The 20000-nt window shown below is 33.3% G+C and overlaps 1 protein-coding gene across 4 annotated transcripts in view; it reads left to right on the forward strand.

The window, feature by feature from the left end:
• Positions 1-20000, forward strand: part of FOXP2 (forkhead box P2) — a 1127785-nt gene that overhangs the window by 1098607 nt on the left and 9178 nt on the right. For all 4 annotated transcript variants that reach the window (XM_054692568.1, XM_054692569.1, XM_054692570.1 and 1 more), the window contains 2 exons: positions 548-617; positions 1398-1561. In XM_054692568.1, the coding sequence (XP_054548543.1) occupies positions 548-617; positions 1398-1561 (234 nt within the window). The remainder of the gene's footprint in view (positions 1-547; positions 618-1397; positions 1562-20000) is intronic.

A 20000-nucleotide genomic window follows, 5' to 3' on the forward strand; every position in this document is an offset into this window, starting at 1 on the left:
AAGACATGACTTTAAAGTATGTTATCTACCATTGGCCCTTCACTTTTGATTTCTGTAGTCAAGTGTGTGCTAATTTCTGCATTCAAGAAATAGTTAATTTATTATGTTGTCATTTAATTAACTATGGTAATTTGTTATGGTAATTCATGGTGTTCTGGAAATTAACCATTAATTATTTCCTGATTGCATCAAATTGGTAATTGTGTTGTATATTTACATCTTTAAAAATTTTATATTAATGTTGTTCTTGGAAGTAAAACCTTCATGTAGCTAAAACAGATTTAGGGATCCTCAAGGTAATGCCCCACTTTGCTTGCATACTGTAGTGTAAAGTGTCATTCCTTTTATTCCTGGCCTAAGTCAATCTATAGAAGGTTAAGAATTATACATTTGAACTCTGTCACCTTATTTCTGTGTCCTTAGATACATCTGCTCTGGACTAATAGTGTGAGAACAGCCAGTACATATCTTTTTAACTGAGACTATTGAGATCCACATATTTTATATTTTGACTTATAGATCAATTTGATATTTTTTTTTTTTCCAGAAGTCCAACCTTAGTAAAAAATATACCTACCAGTTTAGGCTATGGAGCAGCTCTTAATGCCAGTTTGCAGGTAATATCATTAAATGCACCTTTTTATTATCCTTGTATTTGAATGTTCTTTTTTTTTTTTGGCCTGGCTCCGTTTTTAAGTGGTATTTGATTGTTCTTAATAGTTGGTTTATCATCCAAATAAGTTGTAGTACCTAGTACTGTAGAAAGCACTGGTTCTAATTCAAACTACTTTTGATGTGAAGAAGCAAGAAGGACACCCTGTGGCAAAATCGGGAACACTCGGTTTTCCTGCGAAAGCTAGATTGATAGAAGCTTTTGCAAATGCATGTGGCTATGCATTAATATTTATTCAGGCTGTCATAAATGATTTCACATCATAGTGTTGGGGAACATGGTGCTTGTGGCAAAAACTTTAAAGTTTAATTATAATATATAATTTTTATGCAGAGGAGCCAAATGTCAGGACTTCTTTATTTTGAGTTAAGTTCTGGTCATTTTTAAAAAGCAGAGCAATTGCTTATATTATCTTGGAGTATTTCTCACTGCATGTGAGGCTACAACATTTCATTATGTGGAAGGCTGAAACATGAGTGAAAAATTCAGCTAGGCGAACTATTGTTATATTTTCCCATAACTTCCCTTAAATTTTCACTTAATGTCTTTGGTATCTCTGCCACAAGATGCCAGCTAGGAATTTTTGCCTTTCCCATACATTTTATTTAAATTCTTCCAAAATATCTGCATTATGATCTGAGCCCACTAAAAGAAAGATAAGTGTTTTTAAAATTATTTTAAGGTACCTTTCAAAAGTTGTTTTACACACTCTTCATTTTACTAGGCTGCCTTGGCAGAGAGCAGTTTACCTTTGCTAAGTAATCCCGGACTGATCAATAATGCATCTAGTGGCCTACTGCAGGCCGTCCATGAAGACCTTAACGGTTCCCTGGACCACATCGACAGCAATGGGAACAGCAGTCCGGGCTGCTCACCTCAGCCTCACATGTAAGTGTGGTTTACAGTCTCTGTAAATGGAGGAACCTATATTCATATGGTTCCAAAATTTAGTATTCTTCTGAAGTTTTTAATGGCATGTAAGTAAAAAATATAAGTTTAAGTGGTGTGAAATTGCACCATGTCCATGATATGATAAAGTGCATCAAAATCAGTTTTAATACTTCTTTTAGATTGTCTCCAATGTCCTATAATAACTGTACAAGCAGTCCTCTACAAATTCTTTGTAGTACTAGCATTCTCTTGGGTGTAAAGCCGTAACTAAGATGAGTCTACATCGTATGGGTTATTATCACAGTTTGGTTTGTATGGTGCAATAAGAATATTCATGATGGAATAAGTTGTTGTAATTTTTACTACTATTATATGTCTCTAAACCATTTATGAACTGTAGTCAAGATATTGCCATGCCATTTTTATAAACTGTAAAATGCAAAGTTTAACTGTTACCCACAGTTTACATAGAAGCTAGTAAAGTGTAACTTTTTGCCTGTCTTATAAATCAGGGTAATTACATATTCAACTTTAATTACTGGTGCGTCTGTATTGGCAAGGTTTATATGTTATATTTTATGCAAGACTACGATTCCTATTAATATTTAGCAGCTAACTATATCATTAATTACTCTAAAATCTTTCCCTTACCATCTTTTTAATGGAGCTGAGAGAGTAGATGTATTAAAAATTGATGTATTGTGGATTTCAGAAATGTGTATGACACTTTAAAAAATGCCTGGCCGTCCTCAGTAGGCCAAGTATATCAGTTTATTGTTTACTGAAAAGTGTTGAGCTCCGTAGCACAATTCAGGAGGAAAAATTAGAATCTGAATAAATGAAGCATACACATCACTGAGGAATTAGGATCAGTTGTAACTTATGTGCATACTTCTTAGAGTTAAACATCATATACTTCTATTCTCATTTATTAAGGTAAGAATAATACTTTCTCTCATTTTTATATTTCCTTTCCTGTTTTTCCATTAAATATCTAGTCAAAGACCTGAAAGAGAAATATGGTCTTCATACGTGCCTATTTCCATTTGACCTTTCACAGGATATTATTTTTGTTGACTTTTTTAACGTCTTATTCTGTTTGACATATTAATGTCTTTAAGATCTTGTGCCTAATTGCTTTATAGCACTTTTACTCTATCACCTTTGTGAAAAACACACTGTGAACATTAATGTGTTTTATCAGGTTCCAAACCATTACTTTTTCAAAATGGAAAAATTTGTCTTTTGGAAGTGTCTTTAGATGTATTAAATAATACAAAAGAAGTAATAAAACTCGAAGTAGAAAGAACATGAATATATGCTCTTGAGAGTAGCAGTACTCTAAAACAAGGAAAGTGAGCAATCAGACAAAAGTTTTTATATCCCTGCTTTATCCTATCAGCCATGCAGTGGGTAGCTTGAGGCCTTTTACTTTCAGCAGTTCTCCAGAGTATGCTAATGCTCACTCCCTGTATAAAATGCTAAAACAATAAAACTTTAAAGAGCAAACAAGAGTTAGATCCTGTTTTCTCCCTTTAAAAAAAAAAAGACCTATTTCAGAGAAACGAAAGCCATTCATAATAAAAGTGTTTAAGCTATTGATGCAACTCCCTGTGCGAATAGGCAATATATAGTGGCTATTATAGACTATATATAGAAAATAGGTAAAGAAGTGATTTTTTAACATAATTGTCAGTGATAGGAATATTAAAATAAAAATTTAATGATTAAATAAAATAGTTTATTAGATCATTATACTTTAGAACCTAAAATAATAATAATTGGGCTAAATTATGGCGTTGTTAGGTTATTAGTATTTTTCATTTGACATTTGCTGTTTTAGGTTTTTCATTTTATTATTAATTTACAGTTTAATTGTGAACTACCTCAAGGAAAAAATAATACATATATGTAAAACACTGTATAAAAATTGTATTTTAATGGCTGATATACTGCCACGGTGGGCTTTTAAAACTAAAATGTTCACAGTCAATGTATTTTACAGTTTATATTTTTATGAATTTGAGCATGTGAAAAATATTTATGTGTATTTTCTACAGAGAGATAAAAGGAAAGCTTTCCTAGGATGGTTGGAAATAGATTTCAGAAAAGATATAAATTAGAGGAAGACCAAATGTTATCATTCTTTGAATCTTTTTCTGCTGTGGTCATTAATTTTTTGTCCATTAGATGTCAAATATTATGGACAGAATGTCACTTTGTCTTTATATTTTTAAGATGCTTATACTTAACCCTAAGACACTTTACATACATTATGAGGCAAAGAAAAAAATTTGATTGTGAGAGTATCTAATTCAATGCATTTCAGAGTACTCTGAAAATTAAACAGAAGTGAAAGAATTTTTATACATTTAAACAGTATATTTATGTATCCTGAAATGGAATTGTGGGATGTTTTTGTTGTTTTGGAGAATTATAGTTATACTGATGCGACTATAAATGAAAGGCAGTGAGGTCTAGTGTATTGGTATATGGGCTCTGATGACAGGTGGTAGGGTTCCATTCCCAGATTTAGCATTTAACAGCTGGGTAGTATTCATTTCTATCCTCTGTTTTGTCAGCTAAGAAAGAGGTAAGTAATAGTAATGCCCACTTCATAGGATTCTGGCAAAAGCAACGAGTGTCTTGGACATAATAATTGTTTTTTGTGTCCCTCCTATTGCTGTGTACCTAGTTAGTGACTTACATTCCCTTTTAAAACCTCATTGTTATTATATATGAGACTATAAACAATATAAAAGTATTTTACATTTTAAATTATATTTTTAGGCACACCATAAATATGTGGTTACTTTTCTTGACAGTCCCCCTTCATTTCCACCCTCCTTCCAGTATATTTCATGGAGTATGCAGATCGATAAAGGTGAAACCATGTGAGACTGGAGTTTATGGGAGAGTGCACGTTACTCAGATGGCAGGATTCTTATTTTTGAGATATGGAAACTTAACTGAGGTTCTAGGTAATGAAAAATTCAAATTGATACCAACCCAGAAGAGAAACTCAAGATATGTGCCTAGAAAACATTGCATATTAGGTTTGAAAGAAATTTAAAATATAGAAAGGAACATAAAATTTAGAATATCTGAAGTGGGACCAGACAGTTGAGTGCCTCCAGTGTCAGTTTATGGTGTTTGTTTTTGTCTCTTTGGAAGCGGTTTAATGTTATGATCTTGAGTTGCACACTTTCCAGGCCGTGCTTTAGGAAGAGTAATCTGAGAATGTACTGAAATTCAGTTGAATAAAACTCATACACTGTAGGATTTCTGGAGCTGGCAGAGACTGGAAGTAGAAGTTTCATTCTTGCAGTGCTGCATAAAGTACTAAAACAAGAGAGCCAGTTCGAACCCCTGGGACAAAAAGGAAATTAGGAAAAATCATAGCAACTTGAAGGCCATGGTGAGAAATAAAGGACAGGGGGCCTCCCTGGTGGCACAAGGGGTTAAGATGCAACCTATGAAGCAATATACAACCTCTGCAGCAAGAGTTCAATCCTTAGCCAGGGAGCTGCCCACGTGGCGCAGCAGACCTCTCCTGACTCACCTGCTGCTCAATCTGCCTTTTCTGTTCCCTACTCTGTCTCTGGTGAATCCTCTCACTCCCCGTCCCACACTTCTCACACTTCTGACCTGTACCCCAGTTCTTGTATGCATAAATAAATAAATCTTAAAAAAAAAAAAAGAAATAGAGGACAGGCTCAAAAGGTCATGTGATTTCAGCATTTCCTTTGCTGAGTCCAAGGGTATAAATGTCCGTAGACTCAGAAAAACACCAAACCAAAACTTCTTTTTTTGTTTGTTTAGTCTTCTTATTCAACTCCCAAAACATAAACTCCTACATAAGAAAATATGGATGTGTCCTTGAAGTTGGTAGAGAGAATGTTTTGAAGCTTCAGAAGTGTGAAATAGCTTATAGGTTGGTACTTCCAATTTATTTTTGGAGAACAAATGAAGCCAGATGATTATCCATCTTCTTCAGCTTCATGCTTCACATTTAGCACTTGCCATCCACTCTGTTTTCACTCCTACAATGCCCTGAATAAAGGCTTTGCCAGACTTATTTTGTTTTAACAATTTGCCTTCCTGCACTTTCCTTTTTCTGTTTTTCATCTTCTTTCCTTTACCCCAATCCTACCTTTTCTTAAGAGCTGGTTTCCTAGGAAGCGCTCTGAAGTAGTTTTGCTGTCAGGACCTGCACTCTGTCCCACCACCTTGAAGAACTTGCTCCTTATCCCATTACTTGGATTAATATGGCATGTGTGTGAACACACTTGTTCATGCACGATAGCCTGCTCATTTTGCACTGTCCCTAGATTAAGAACAGTGACTGTGTTTTAGACATAGTATAGTATTTAAAATCCTTAGCACATTACACCATCCAAGGTAAGCATTTCGTAGCCATATGATACAGGTTATGAAAAAATCAAATGACAGGGGACAGTTAGTTGGAAATGGTTTGACGTCATGAAGTAATCCCTATAAAAATAAAATCCAGGATTCTCTTAGGACTCTTAACACAAAGGGGAAACATGAAATTTTAGGAAAGAAGAGATAATTCAATATAACAATATAATGTTCATCTTTATGAGGGAGATACAAGATCTTTCTAAATATTGGTAGAGGGCCTCCCCTGGTGGCGCATGCAGTTGAGCACAGCGCTGTGAAGCTGCCGCAGCCTCTGCAGCGCTGGTTCAGTCCCTGCTGGCCAGGGAGGGTCCCACATGTTGCGACAGACCTCTCCTGCCGCGCCCGCTGCTCCCCTTAGCAGTGTATTTCGTCAATCTGCCTGTTCTGTTCCCCGCTGTGGCTCTGGTGAGTCCTCTTACCCTCCCGCACGTCTGGCCTGTACCCAGGTTCTTGTATAAATAAATCTGTAAAAATATTAAAAATAAAAATAAATAAATAGGGCCTCCCCTGGTGGTGCAGCAGTTGAGCACTGGGCTGCAAAGCTGCCCGCAGCCTCTGCAGCACCAGTTCAATCACTGGCCACTGGGCGAAGGTCCCACATGGCGCGACAGACCTCTCCTGCCGCGCCCGCTGCTCCCCTCAGCAGTGTACTTCGGTCCTTCTGCCTGCTCTGCTCCCCGCTCTGGCTCTGGTGAATTCTCTCAACCTCCCGCACTTCTGACTGTACCCAGTGCTTTTATAAATAAATAAATAAATCTAAAATAAAATAAAAATAAATAAATAAATATTGGTAGAACACATTGGTGAAGTAAATTTTTTTTTTAAATTTTAGTGATCTACTTTACCACAATTAATAATAATAGTAATTATAATAAAATAGATGGCTTCTACAAGGTAGAGGTGGTCATAAAAGCTCTCAGAGCTCAGGGAGATGTTTTCAGTTAATCAGAGGGACAATGTGAATCCTTTCTGGGGTGTTACACAAGATGTTTGATGACTTCCCCAAATCCATTTGACTCTTGGGAAGAACATGTATTTCAGGGATTTGGGTGAAGTACAGGCAGAGGGAACATTTACACAGTAATAGCAATTAGTAGGTGGTCTCAATTGTTCAGATAGCCATGCACATTTCTATAATTTAAGTGATTTACAGCTCAGTTTTTTGTTTCTAATTCTGATAGGTGCCACTTTATGTTTAATTTTTAAGTACATAATAAATAATTATGACAAATCAAAAATAAATAAATAGATAAATAAATTTTAGTGATTTAATTAATATGTATTCTATAGCTATCTAAATTTATGTGAATAGAAAGTAGCAGACCCCTTCACCTCATCTGTGATTATCTCCCAGACCTTTAAAAAAATTTTTTTAATCTCATTGAAGGTGAACTGAAAAAGAAAAACATAAATTATTGAGATTAATGCATATAATTCAGATGAATGATCAAAGGGATTTTAGCAAAAACTAGGAAAGTTTAGAGTCAGGAGGAATGATGTAAATTCTGCATAATAATTTTTTGGAATTTGTTTTGACACTTTTCAATGAGTTAGATTTTAAAAATATTTTCTGTTCCTGAAAAAATTTGAGTGTCATCTTTGGTCAGAACAAAACTTTAAGATCTGAGCTGTGGCCCTCTACAATGTATAATACTCGTTCCTTATGTATCTCAATGAAAATATTCCCAGATTACTTGACTTTCATGTTTCTGTAGAACATAAGTAAAAATGACTTAAGATTCCTATTTTGTGTCATTTGCCTATTAAAAAAACTACTTGAAGATTTAGGAGTGATACTGTATTTAAGTGGAAATAATTTCAACTTACTCTCTTTCCCCATGTATTAGACTTAAATTAATGAAAGGAGAAAACACTTTCAGCACCTGAAAGGTGAACTCATACTGGCAGAATCTCTCTGCTTTCTCTCCTTCCAAACCTGAAGAGGAATTTAATGATGAACCCACCATATTAGTTCAACTCAGTTTATTTATTAAGCAATTGTTTCTTCTTGTTCTATCAGTACATTGACTCATTTGCCTTTTTTCTCTTGTAAAAATGTTAAATGAGATCCCCATTTTTATACTTTCAAATTTTGTTTCTAGAGATCAAAATAAATGTCCTTCCTGAGCTGGTTTTGTATTGAGGTTTTCATGCACAAAGCCTTCCTTTGTCATGTCGTTCCCTTTCTGATTATTGGAGTCTCCCACTGTTGAGTTTTCAGATCATTCCTTACATGTCATCCTGAATTCTCTTAGCCTCTATGTCATTTGAAAGTTCTACTTGCTAATATCCTATATTAGTTGCAGGTGATTATTATTTTCTCCCTCTTATTAAAGCAAATATTTGAAGTTTGAGTTTAAGGATCTTCTTTATAGAATTAGAATGTTAATGTGGTTCATATAAGACTCAATAAATTTGTTGTGTCCTTAGAACCCAAAATTTTAAGGAAAGGAAATCAAAGGCTGAGGGAATTATATTTAAGAAGTAGTGTAGTATTACTGAAGAACCACAATGGAGATGACATTAATCTGTTGGATTAAAAAATGAACACATATTCTCTGTGCCCCAGAACTTTCTATATATCACATGCCTCAGCCATCTTTAAACACTCTCTCCTTCTTGAGAATCTCAATTGTTATATGACTCCAATGATAAGATTAAGCCTCTCCTGGCAATATCTTACATCCAAAGACAGACTCTGATTTTGTAAAACATTACTGAATATCTAAAAAATAGACTTTGCAGACCCTACACCTTTGGTTGGTATATTTTATATAAAATCCCTAGAGATCTTAGATCTCTGTGAACAAAAGCATTTTTGAAATTGGAGTGGCTCTGTATTTTAGAAGAAAATGGCTGAAAGTGATAGGCAACTTGAACAAGTGGAATGCTCTCATTGTTTTCATACCTGTTAAGCCTGCATTATTTTTTCCTGAGATTTTGAATCATTAAGATGGATTATGAAGTTCTGAACCTAAGGCAGTTTTTTACTACAAATATTTTCACAGATTTTCTAATTCTCATGTTTTCATTCACCTTTAAGTTTTTTCCTAGCATTTCTGGGCCTCATAATATTTTTTTTCTGATTTAATTCCATTTTTATTTAATCTCTAAACTTTTTCATTAACTTTGCTAGTTAGCTTTGAGATCTTGTTCCAAAGTGATTGTACAGAACTTATGATTATGTCAGCTCTTTATCATCTTTTTTTTTTTTTTTTTGAGTGCTACAAGTGTGGCTCAGTAGCTGCTGTTCTTTTTTACATTATTCCAGTCCCCATATGTGGCACTTACAATCCATTCTAGTTCCTCTTAATAAAAAGATCCTCCCAGAGGTACAGTGCCTTCAGCTAAAAAGTGTTGTATCCCCACAGTGCCAATTGTGGAAATTTGTGGGTTCCTGTAGGGTTTTGAAGGATTTTTATAGAACTACATACAGATGATATCTGACATCTGTGGTATGAATCCCCACAATTTAGGCAAAGTGTGTCTAAAAATTTTAGCTGACAGTATTGTAGCTTACTGCTTCTGTTTTATATCTAAAGAAGATACTTTGTTAGAAGGTACATTATCATTTGCACTAACACTAGTTGAGCCTTAGAAATTTTCTTTCTCTAAGGGTCAGAAGTCTTTGACTAAATTATTTAAAGAGTGAATATTGCTGTTCAGTATTAATGTTTTCCAACTGCTAGTGCCAGGTGAAAATAAAGGTTTTGTATATCCAGATGGTACTTTCACTTCACCTTTTGACGTTGGGCTTGGGAAGTGGATGTACATTTTAGTGACCACAGGCATTTTATAACTAAAGATACTTATCAATATAAAGTACACTTCATCGTTGAATATTGATGTGAAGATAATTTACATTATGAGGTTGTATTTCAGTATATGTTCAAATAATATGTATTTTTGACTACTTTGAAAGAATTTAAAGTTAACCATCCACATAAGTACCATGATATATTTGAATACTTTGACACCAGGAATGTAGTTTAAAATGTTATTGGGCCTCCCCAGTGGCACAGCAGTTGAGCGCTGTGCTGCGAAGCTGACTGCAGCCTCTGCAGTGCCGGTTCCATCCGGTTCGATCCCCCTGGCCACCAGGTGAGGGTCCCACATGGCACACAGACCTCTCCTGCCATGCCCACTGCTCCCCACAGCAGTGTATTTTGTCGGTCTGCCTGTTCTGTTTCCTGCTCTGGCTCTGGTGAATTCTCTCACCCTCCCGTGCTTCTTACTATATCCAGTGCTTATATAAATAAATAAATACATCTTTTAAAAATAAATAAATAATTAAATAAAATGTTATCTTAGGATTCCTACAATATATAAGCAGTTTCTAATATTATGATAGAATTAAATCATTTATTAAGCAACAGGTAACCAAATAGTTTAACATAACAAGAGGAAATAACACTTTTTAGTTTGCTCAACATAAGACCCAAAGACTAAAAATGGAATACCATCAGCAAGACACTAATGGAAACATAATCAGTGGTCACACAGTTATCTTACTATCAATAAATTCACATTTGCAACATTAAATCTAAGATCCTCTTTGTTAATTATTAAATCAGAGATATAGCTAATGTTCTAGATTTAGCCTGAAAAGTAAATATTGTATTTACTCTCTATTCCATTCTGGTGTTTATAATAAAGAGTGTGACTAAGTATATTCAGGAGAATACTGAATAAACACAGAGTCAGTCCTACGGTTTAATTTGAGGAAAGAAATAGCTCCAACAGCCAGTCTCGGTGATTAGTTAGACCTGATGATGAGAAAGACCATATGTAATCCTCCCACAAAGAAGTATGTGAAGATAGTCAGAAGACAACTCCACCCGGAATCAGCAGCAGTAGATTAGCAGCATCCCATCAGGGCAGCCTGGCCAAGGGAAATGGGCAGCAGTCTAGAAGATACTCCTCGCCGGGGCCTCGCCATAGCTATAGGGCCCAACTCTAGGACTTTGGAGTGAAGAGCTTCAAGGAGCATGAATCCAAAGTTGTCAAACAGGGAAACAGAGAGACCAGGACATATACCCATATATACCCTTCCTGACAGTTCTGATTGTAACTTGGTCTGAGGAATAAGCAGAAATACAATTTTTGAATATATGGCTCAGCTGAGTTTTGGAGTATCAGCAAGCCTGACTTTAATGGTTGGGGGTCAAGATGTAATTTAAACTTTATTTTTCTCTTCAAGAGATTAGAAATGCAAAAGCATTCATACCTGAATGTTTGTAGCAAGTGTCTTTTTATGACACACAAAATGGAATGGTATCAATTGTATCTCAAGTGGCAACTATTTTGGTTTTGAGATTGGACATAATATATTTGTAATGATAAATAATCAAAGTAATTAAATCTATATTTTCATTTTATTAGAACTGTTTAGTCACATCTATCACTTTTTCAGATCAAATGGAATGGTAAATCCTGAAGAATTTTGTTGTTGTTTTCAATCAGTAAAGCTCTCTGAAATCATTTGGGAGTAAGCCTTCAAAGCATGTTAATATCCAGTTTCTTTAAACAGTGTTGCAATTTGTTTCTTTCAACAATGAATTTGAATAAGTTTCAATATAATGATGAAGTTAAGGGCAAGAAATCTTAGAGAAATTTTGTTATCCATATATATGCATGCAATTTATAAACTTATTTTTCATTAACTTTAATCCACCTTTTTATTGTATTTCTTAGAACTTCTATTGATTTTAAATGGAACTTTGGAACTCTTCCTTGGAGTCAGATCTATTGGGATGCAGGATAGAATTATAAACTGTGTCCTTATAGCTGGCATTGTGTCATAGAGAAACTTTTATTACAGTTATCTGAAAATATTTCTTTGCAACCAAACACTAAATGTCACATTTTTAAAAATACAGAATTAAGAAGCTATAAAGATTTATTAAATATCTTAGATTAAAGCTGTATTTTGACTTTAAGATGAAAAATTAAAACTTATTTTGCTATTTATCATTGCCAGGGAAAAATGTAGAGGAAATTGTGTGTTTTATGAGCATTTCCTACTTTGCTTTTCTGAATGAAGTAAACTATATAATCTATAAGAAATGAGGTATCATTTGTTTGTTCCAATTTTTCACCACCTTTTAATGGTTGCACATGTATGAGAAGAGGAATATTTTCTTTTTCACCAAGAAACACACAGGGTTTTTTTCTGTTGAACTGATGTTATGGTTCTGAATACCATCCCAAGGTAGCAGTTATGTGCAAACCCATCCAAATCAAAAAAGAAATCAACTCATTCGACACTACAATTTTTGTGGTAATTGTTCTTTTAATTTACAGGAGAGAAAACAATCTTCAAAAATAATAAATTGGAAAAACCTGAACCACACTGGGAAAGATGTTTTATAATTTCTTAATAGGCAAAATAAGAGCTAATTTATCATTTCTAGTTGTTTTTAATTATATGGTTTTCTTATTCACTTCAGTATGCATAAATTTAGAATATAAAATCAAGATTTTAGTAGAAGAAATCAGGTTTATCATTTCAAAATAATATGTTAAATGGAATTAAATAATTCCTTTATGACTATATAAATAACTTTAGTTATTTAATTACTCACATTAGCCTAAGATCAGTTCCCATTTGAAAACGTGCTAATATTTTTTTCTTTTAAAATAACACTTTTCCATTTAAACCTTTAATTTTATTTATTAGTTATTTCTGTGATATGTTAAATAAACTCAAGTACTTCCTAAATAAAAAACAAACTATTACTCTTAAAATTTCAAATGTTTAAGTAACATGATTCGGTTTCATTCAACCTGACTTTATACAAATAGAGATAACTAAATCACCATTTTTATAAATCAATCACTAAATTCAAAATATGATTATATCATTTCCTTGTATATATATACTAGAAGGAAATGAGTAAAATTGAATTTCTACCATCTTCATTTTTCATATGCTTTCTAAATGAGCATTAGTTACTTTAACAATTTTCCTGTGAAACTGTTGAAAATGACTTAAAAGTTTTGTTTGATATGATTAGATCTTATATCAGTGAATAAAGATTAGCTACTCAAAAATATGACAAACCAAAGCAAAAATTGAGCCACATGAAACTAAATCTATCTTAAAAAAAGAGTCCTGTATGTATATTTTGGAATTCATTTTGTATCTTCAAAACTGATATTTCTGTAGTAAGCATGAAGGTCTTGCCATTGGCAAATTTGAACTAATTGAATAAATACTCTCAAATACATACTAGTAATTATCATTATTCATTCAGCAGCTTTGTGCTAACTACTAAATAGACAATGTATATAGTTAAAAGAAAATTCCATCTTGAAACTATTATTCCACATCAGATCCTGCTGCCGCCAACCATTAGCCATGTGAGTGAACTTTGGAACAGATCCTTCAGCCCATCAGGATATTTTTTTTTTTATTGAGTTATATAACATTGGTTTATAACATTGTATTTGATTTAGAGGTGTGAGATCACGCCCTTGAGTTGTATGTTACTATACCAGTCAAGCCTTTAGATGACCAAAGCCATAGGTGATACCTTGACTGCAACTTATGAGACATCTTAAGCCAGAATCAATTAATTAAGCTCTTTTCAGCTCCCTGACTCTTAGAAAGTATGGTAAATAATAGATGTCATTTTATCTTTTTAAGAAAAAGTCAGGTAATAAATTTTATTCGCTTTAAAAAAAGAAAATTCCAAGTTCTCTGAGTTTCTCCTTTTAACTAGAAAAAATTTGATACTATTTTATGAAATGCTCAAAATCTATACAGTCCAACAGACAACATTAGCATATAGCAATACTCAGTCTATGCTGATATTTTGAAATGCCATTAATCAACAATAGGACACAATATTAAGAGCTAAAGAAGAATTGATATGATTATAGACATTTTTTTACTGGAGCTAGCCAATCTCTCTCGTGTAAGTCAAACGTACCAGAACTAAATTCAGTGAAAGTAGAGATCAAGAAACCATAAAATCAAGGACTTGAATGCATTGAATTGAGTAGGAAATAGATGCATGGCTGAAGAGTTACACTATTTTAATACATTCAGTGTTTCACAAAGTCCCATATATATAAGTTAATTTTACTGAATAAAAATTGCTATATTGGGTCAAATAAAATCAGTTTCCATAGTAAAAATCAAAGCATTAGGGCCCTCATGTTGAAAATAGCTTTTTGAATATGAACCAAGAAGTAAAATTTTTTATGTTAATCATCTATAGTTACTAATGGAAGTATCTTAAATCCTTCAGGTATAGTAGGGCAAAGGAAATGGTTTAAAACTTTCTTACAGGATTTTTATTAGATGCATCTCTAAAAAAAAATTGTAGTATTTTTTCTCAATAGGTACATTATATTAAGTGTATTAAATTTTTTCTCAAATAACTAGAATTATCTAAAGAAAATGTATACAGGGGTATCCTATAATGAGTAAGCCACATAAAAATAATTTCAATTTTGATCTACTCTGACATTTAGTCTTTACTTATAAATGTTTGATAAAAATTAGTTTTACATTTCCTGAAATTGCCTATGTTATAGATATAACCCATGGTTTTTAAAAGTTTTTCTTCATAGCATTTGATGATCTCTATAATAATATTTAACACTTAAAATTTTTATAATTAGCTTTATGGTATTAATGAATACTGTTTTCCAAAAGATAATCAAATTTACATTATACTACTGAAATTCTCATAAGCAGTTATACTATATGAATATTTTAATCATTACATTTAATAATAACTAAATAAGGAAACACTGTTGAGAGTCTACATTCTAGCATCTATTGACTGAAAAACATTTTGAACACCTTATTTTAAGAGAACTTTGCCCATAATACTTTCTTATTCTAAAGAAAAATTATTTCTACAATTTTTTCTTAGTCTTGAATAAAGAAAAATGAAGACAATTTACATTCCTCTGGGGAATCCACTGTGTGACCACAATCTAAACATATAAACTTTCTCATTATAATTTGACTCTTTGCTTTAGGGTGTAGGTAAACATTATCATTTCTTCTTCCTTTCATTGGTGCCTTGGGTACTTATAAATTTCACAACTTAAAGAAGCAACATCTCTTTAGGCAACAAAATAGTCACTTAATATAGCTAATCCTCTCTGTTTTTTGGTATATACCATTAAAGAGGGCAGGCTATAAAACAGAGATTAAACTACAGTATAAAATCAACTGCTACTTTGCATTCCATTCTGGTAAAGGCTTGGTGGGAACAGTGATGTTTCATTCTTCTGAGTTGAATGAACATTTACTGAGCACTTACTAAGTGCAATGTGCTCTCCTGGAAACTGGCACATGATCTATACTTACAAAGAGGTAAAACTGAAATACAGGGATGGTTAGGTACATAATAATAAAAGAAACCAAGTGAAAGAATGAAGGATGGTTATAACCCAATTGTGAATTCAAAGACCCCAGCGTGTTCATACACAGGAGAATCAGAAAAGTCTTTGTGAAAGATGTAGTTTGAATTATGATTAACATGAAGTTAATTTTTTTTAAGTTGAAATTTATGAAATTATTGTTGATAACTTTTTTTTGCCTGTAAATATGGCATTCTTAAAATTTTTCATCCTAATGTTAAACAGGAAGGAAGAAAGAGGATTGGTACAAAGGATATGATGATATGGGTAAAGATAACTAAGATATATAGCATAGGTTTTACAGAGAGCTGAGATAATAATTCCTTTGTCTTGGCTTGGGCAGTCTGCCTAGAAAGGAACACTTACAAGGAAATATTAGACAGGGACTTGGGATCTATATCTGTGAGTTCATTCCTCTTCAACTTCTTGTTAAGGTAAGGGTATTTTTCAAAGTCACCAAATTATTTGGAGATTATTAGCAAGACCAGAGTAGGTTTATGTACCTCACTTTACAAAGCTTTATCTCTTTTCTTTTTTGCTAGTCCTCTGTGGAAATATTTGATTTTTTCACTTGGAAAAAATGCCACATTTTTATGCCCTTTTCCCTTGATATTCAATTTTTCAATTTAAAACTAGTTTTCTTTAAAATATCATAAGAGCCCAGACTTTAAAATAAAAATAATAGATTTAGGCCCTTTTGTCTCCTTGGTAACTTATAAAAGGAAATGATTTCATAGGACAACAGATGCAAAACATTTTACAATAAAATTTATAGCTTAAATTTTTCATTTTTCTCCCTAGTTTCTAATCCTGCCACCTTAATCTTGACCATCATTACTTTATAACACAGTTTAGTAAGCTCGCAACTGGTAAACTACCTCCAGTGTCCTAATATTCTAAAACTTCCATCTTTTCACCTCCATGGTCAAAAATCATCAGTAGCCCTTCAGTTGGCAGAGGATAAATTTTAAATTCCATAAAAAGCAACTCAAGGGCCCTCTACTACCTGCCCTTGACCTGCTTTCTAACACCCTTTTTTTTAATACTCCTCCTTTCTCCATTGCCTCTACACACTCTTAGGTTTCTCACAGCACCTCTAAGATTCTCCACTTTTTCCATTTCACTCTATGTCCCTTTCTTCAACTCTGCATAACATCATTCCCACATATTTCAAAGCCCTCTGAAGTGACACCATGTTCCTTCTTAGAACATTCACTTATTGCATTGCTCGTATTTATCTCCTATCATAACACTACCGACTGTAATAATAGACCACATTTTGCCTGGTAGCAAAGTTACTTCTGTTTGCATCTTATTTCCTCTATTGGGCTAAAAACTGTGGAACAGGACTTGTTGTCCACACTGACTCCAAGTCTTTTTATCCTTAAGAAGTACTTATATGTTGTTACTGACTTTGCATCTGTCAGAAAATAAAAATAGACTTTATATCTCTCTACACTAAGTACTTTTCCCTCCAATTATCTAAAGAGATTTTAATTCTTAAAAGTATAAATTATATCAAATTAGGAGGTCAGTATGCCTTCTTTAAGTGAGGAACATAACACTTTCACTGTTTATTTGTAGTAAATAGTATGCAGTGAACTAAAGAAATAGTTGAATTAGAAATCCTCTGCTTCAAAGAACACTTTTTTCAATTGTTTACAATGAGTTCCCGGATATTAATTTGAAAAGATGTCCATTATTTGCCAAATTTTCTCTGAAATCAAATATAAGGTTACATAAGCCACTTAAAAATATCACAGTTTATCAGGTCTGGAAGAACTACTAAGGTCTCTATCAAAGTAAACATATTTATTTCCCTTGTATCTGTGTCCTTCTGTGCCAAGGTTTGTATTCTTAAATCTGTAATAATACAGATGCTTGGCACAGAGTATTGGGTACCCCACAAATAAATAAATGGCTGGTAAATCATCCAACCCTACTATGTAGACTTCAGCCTTAATATATAAGAAAAACAAATCACTTTACTCACAAATGAGTAAATATCCTTTACTCACAAATGAGAAAATAAAATCACTAGTTTTTTCCCTTCTTTTTGCTCATAAGTTTTTAAAGTATTCTAAATCCTAATTTAAAATGTTATTTGTTGTACTCCTGGAAAGAACTGATTCTTTGATTGTTTGAAGTATCTTCTACTTTCTTTATTATCATGGGCCCTTTTAAGAACTGTCATTTAATCTACATGATAACGCAAATTATAGTTGATGGAAGTAGTGCATAAATTTAAAATCAGTGGGGTAAAAATGACATGGTAAATATCTAACTCATCCCGAGTAGATCTTCAAACCCAAAAAGAGTTCTATCATCAAGAGAGTCAAAAATTTCTCTTTTGTCCATGTGAAACTTTTACTGTGTTTAATAAATTCCATTAGAAGTTTCTATGCATTGGGTTCTTCTTAGAGGCAAATAATCTCTCTTAGATATTAACTCCCCCCATTCTACTTAATTGCTACTTTTCTTAGCATTATTATGACTGTTAATCTTGCAGTTATTTGAGCACATATTTCTCTTATACTGGAATGCGAAATTTTTGATTGATATTTACATGCTCCCACAGTGACTTATATAGAGAGGGAACTCAATACATTTTTATTGAATTAATGATTAACAATAAGTACCAATGGTAATATGTTATTGGCTTTTCCTGTCAAAGTGAAAATAATGGTTTTTACTTCACTGTGGACACAAGGGACTCAACTCAATACACAGCATAAATGAATTTTTGTAGAAAAATTCATTTTCTAACAGGCTATTTGTATATATAACTGAGTCTCTCAAAATGTCGACTTTTTAGTGCAACCTTGACTTCATCTATTTAAGGTTTCTCCAGCTGAATATGTGTTATCAGATTTCATAAACCCAAATGTGCATAACAAAAGTGATGCCAGCCTGGACCATTCAATCATGTATGTTAATGATTTTAATGACAAGCTAATGATGAGGCCTGGGATGGATGGCCGAAGAGAATAAGTGTCCAGGCTCTGTGTACAGAACATTTCAATGATGGCCCTTCTCTTTTGAAATGTACTTTTCTGTGTTGATCCACAAATGATTTGAGATAAAACTTGGACTTTTGGCTTAGTGCTTATTGTTTAGAATTGTGTAGTAAATAATTTGAATAGAATAATATGTTGCATTACTTAGTTCCTTTTATTACTTTAAATGTACTATCAAGGAAGTATTACAAGCCATTACTTTAATAATCCAAATGCTGGTATCTGATATGTGGGGCGCATATATCTTTGTTTTATGATTTTTCTGATATAGTCATAAAAAAAATCTCACTCTGGGCGAGAAACTAAAGTATTTTTAGAACTAATTAAGTTCAAACAATGTTTAAAAATTAATTCATGTATTTATGCCACACCTTTTTCCAAAAGGTTTATAAGCTATAATAAGGACCACATCAAACATTTATTAACCACTTACAATTCAGGCACTATTCCATATGGCTTACATATATTATAAAATGATTTAATCCTCATGACAACAGTATAAAGTAGCAAACAGAGGTTTCAGGCATGTTGCATAACTTCCTGAAGATCACACAGCTAGTAAGTAAAAGAGCCAGGATTCAAACCCAAGCATTTTATCCTCAAAGTCCACTATATTCCTAAACACTGTATTGTAAATCACTGCTGTATGATGATAGATTGTAAATGAGGTGCCTAAAACTATTCAGGATTACTTTATGATACACTTACAAGTTAATCAAAATACTAAGTACATAAAATTTATTGTGTTAAATGACACACTGGTAATTAAAAACCTTCAATGACTCCACTGGAGAAGAGGATACATAAGGAAGAATTACAAGCCCTGAAAAGAGAGGAGATGCTCTTTGATTTCAGGATTCAAAGATTCTGTCATTTTTGAGCATCAGAATAATCAACAAAGCATGCTTTGGAAGTTCAAAGTAGGAAGTCAGTACAAGCTGAACTAGTCAAAGACTTTAGAAGTAGGTATCAGTCGGTCCCTAAGTAGTAGACAGTAGACAGGATATTCATAGTTATAATACAGAGCAGAAGGGAATCGAGGTTCTGTATACACAAACAGGGCTGTGGCAGGAAACACAGACTAAGTCAGCATGAAAAATGGCTTGGAGCTTGAACTTTTAAGGATGTTATTTTGAGTCTGAAATGGAAGTTTTTATTTAGACATATCGCTGTTCATAGGTAGGCTGAGACCGACCCGTTGAGAATGATTGAAGAATTTGGGCTTAATTCAATCTCATCCTTGTGTCTCAGTTAAGATTTTCGTACAAGGCAGTGATATAATGAAATAAATAGTCATTGTATATTAAATTCTTTGAGAATGCAACAGACTATTACTTTGTCATTATCCTTTAAAAAAGTGTCCCTCTTTAAATAATGTTTTAAAAATATGTTTTGCTTGTTATTCCTCTTGATCTAGAGCTTGAGACTTTCCACAGGTTCTTCTTTTTTTTTTAATATTTATTTATTTATTTATTTATACAAGCACTGGGTACAGTCAGAAGCACGGGAGGGTGAGAGAATTCACCAGAGCCAGAGCGGGGAGCAGAGCAGGCAGAAGGACCGAAGTACACTGCTGAGGGGAGCAGCGGGCGGCAGGAGAGGCCTGCGCG

This window comes from Talpa occidentalis, unplaced genomic scaffold, assembly GCF_014898055.3.
Source record: "Talpa occidentalis isolate TD23 unplaced genomic scaffold, MPIMG_talOcc4v2.1, whole genome shotgun sequence".
NCBI classification, from domain to species: Eukaryota; Metazoa; Chordata; class Mammalia; order Eulipotyphla; family Talpidae; genus Talpa; species Talpa occidentalis.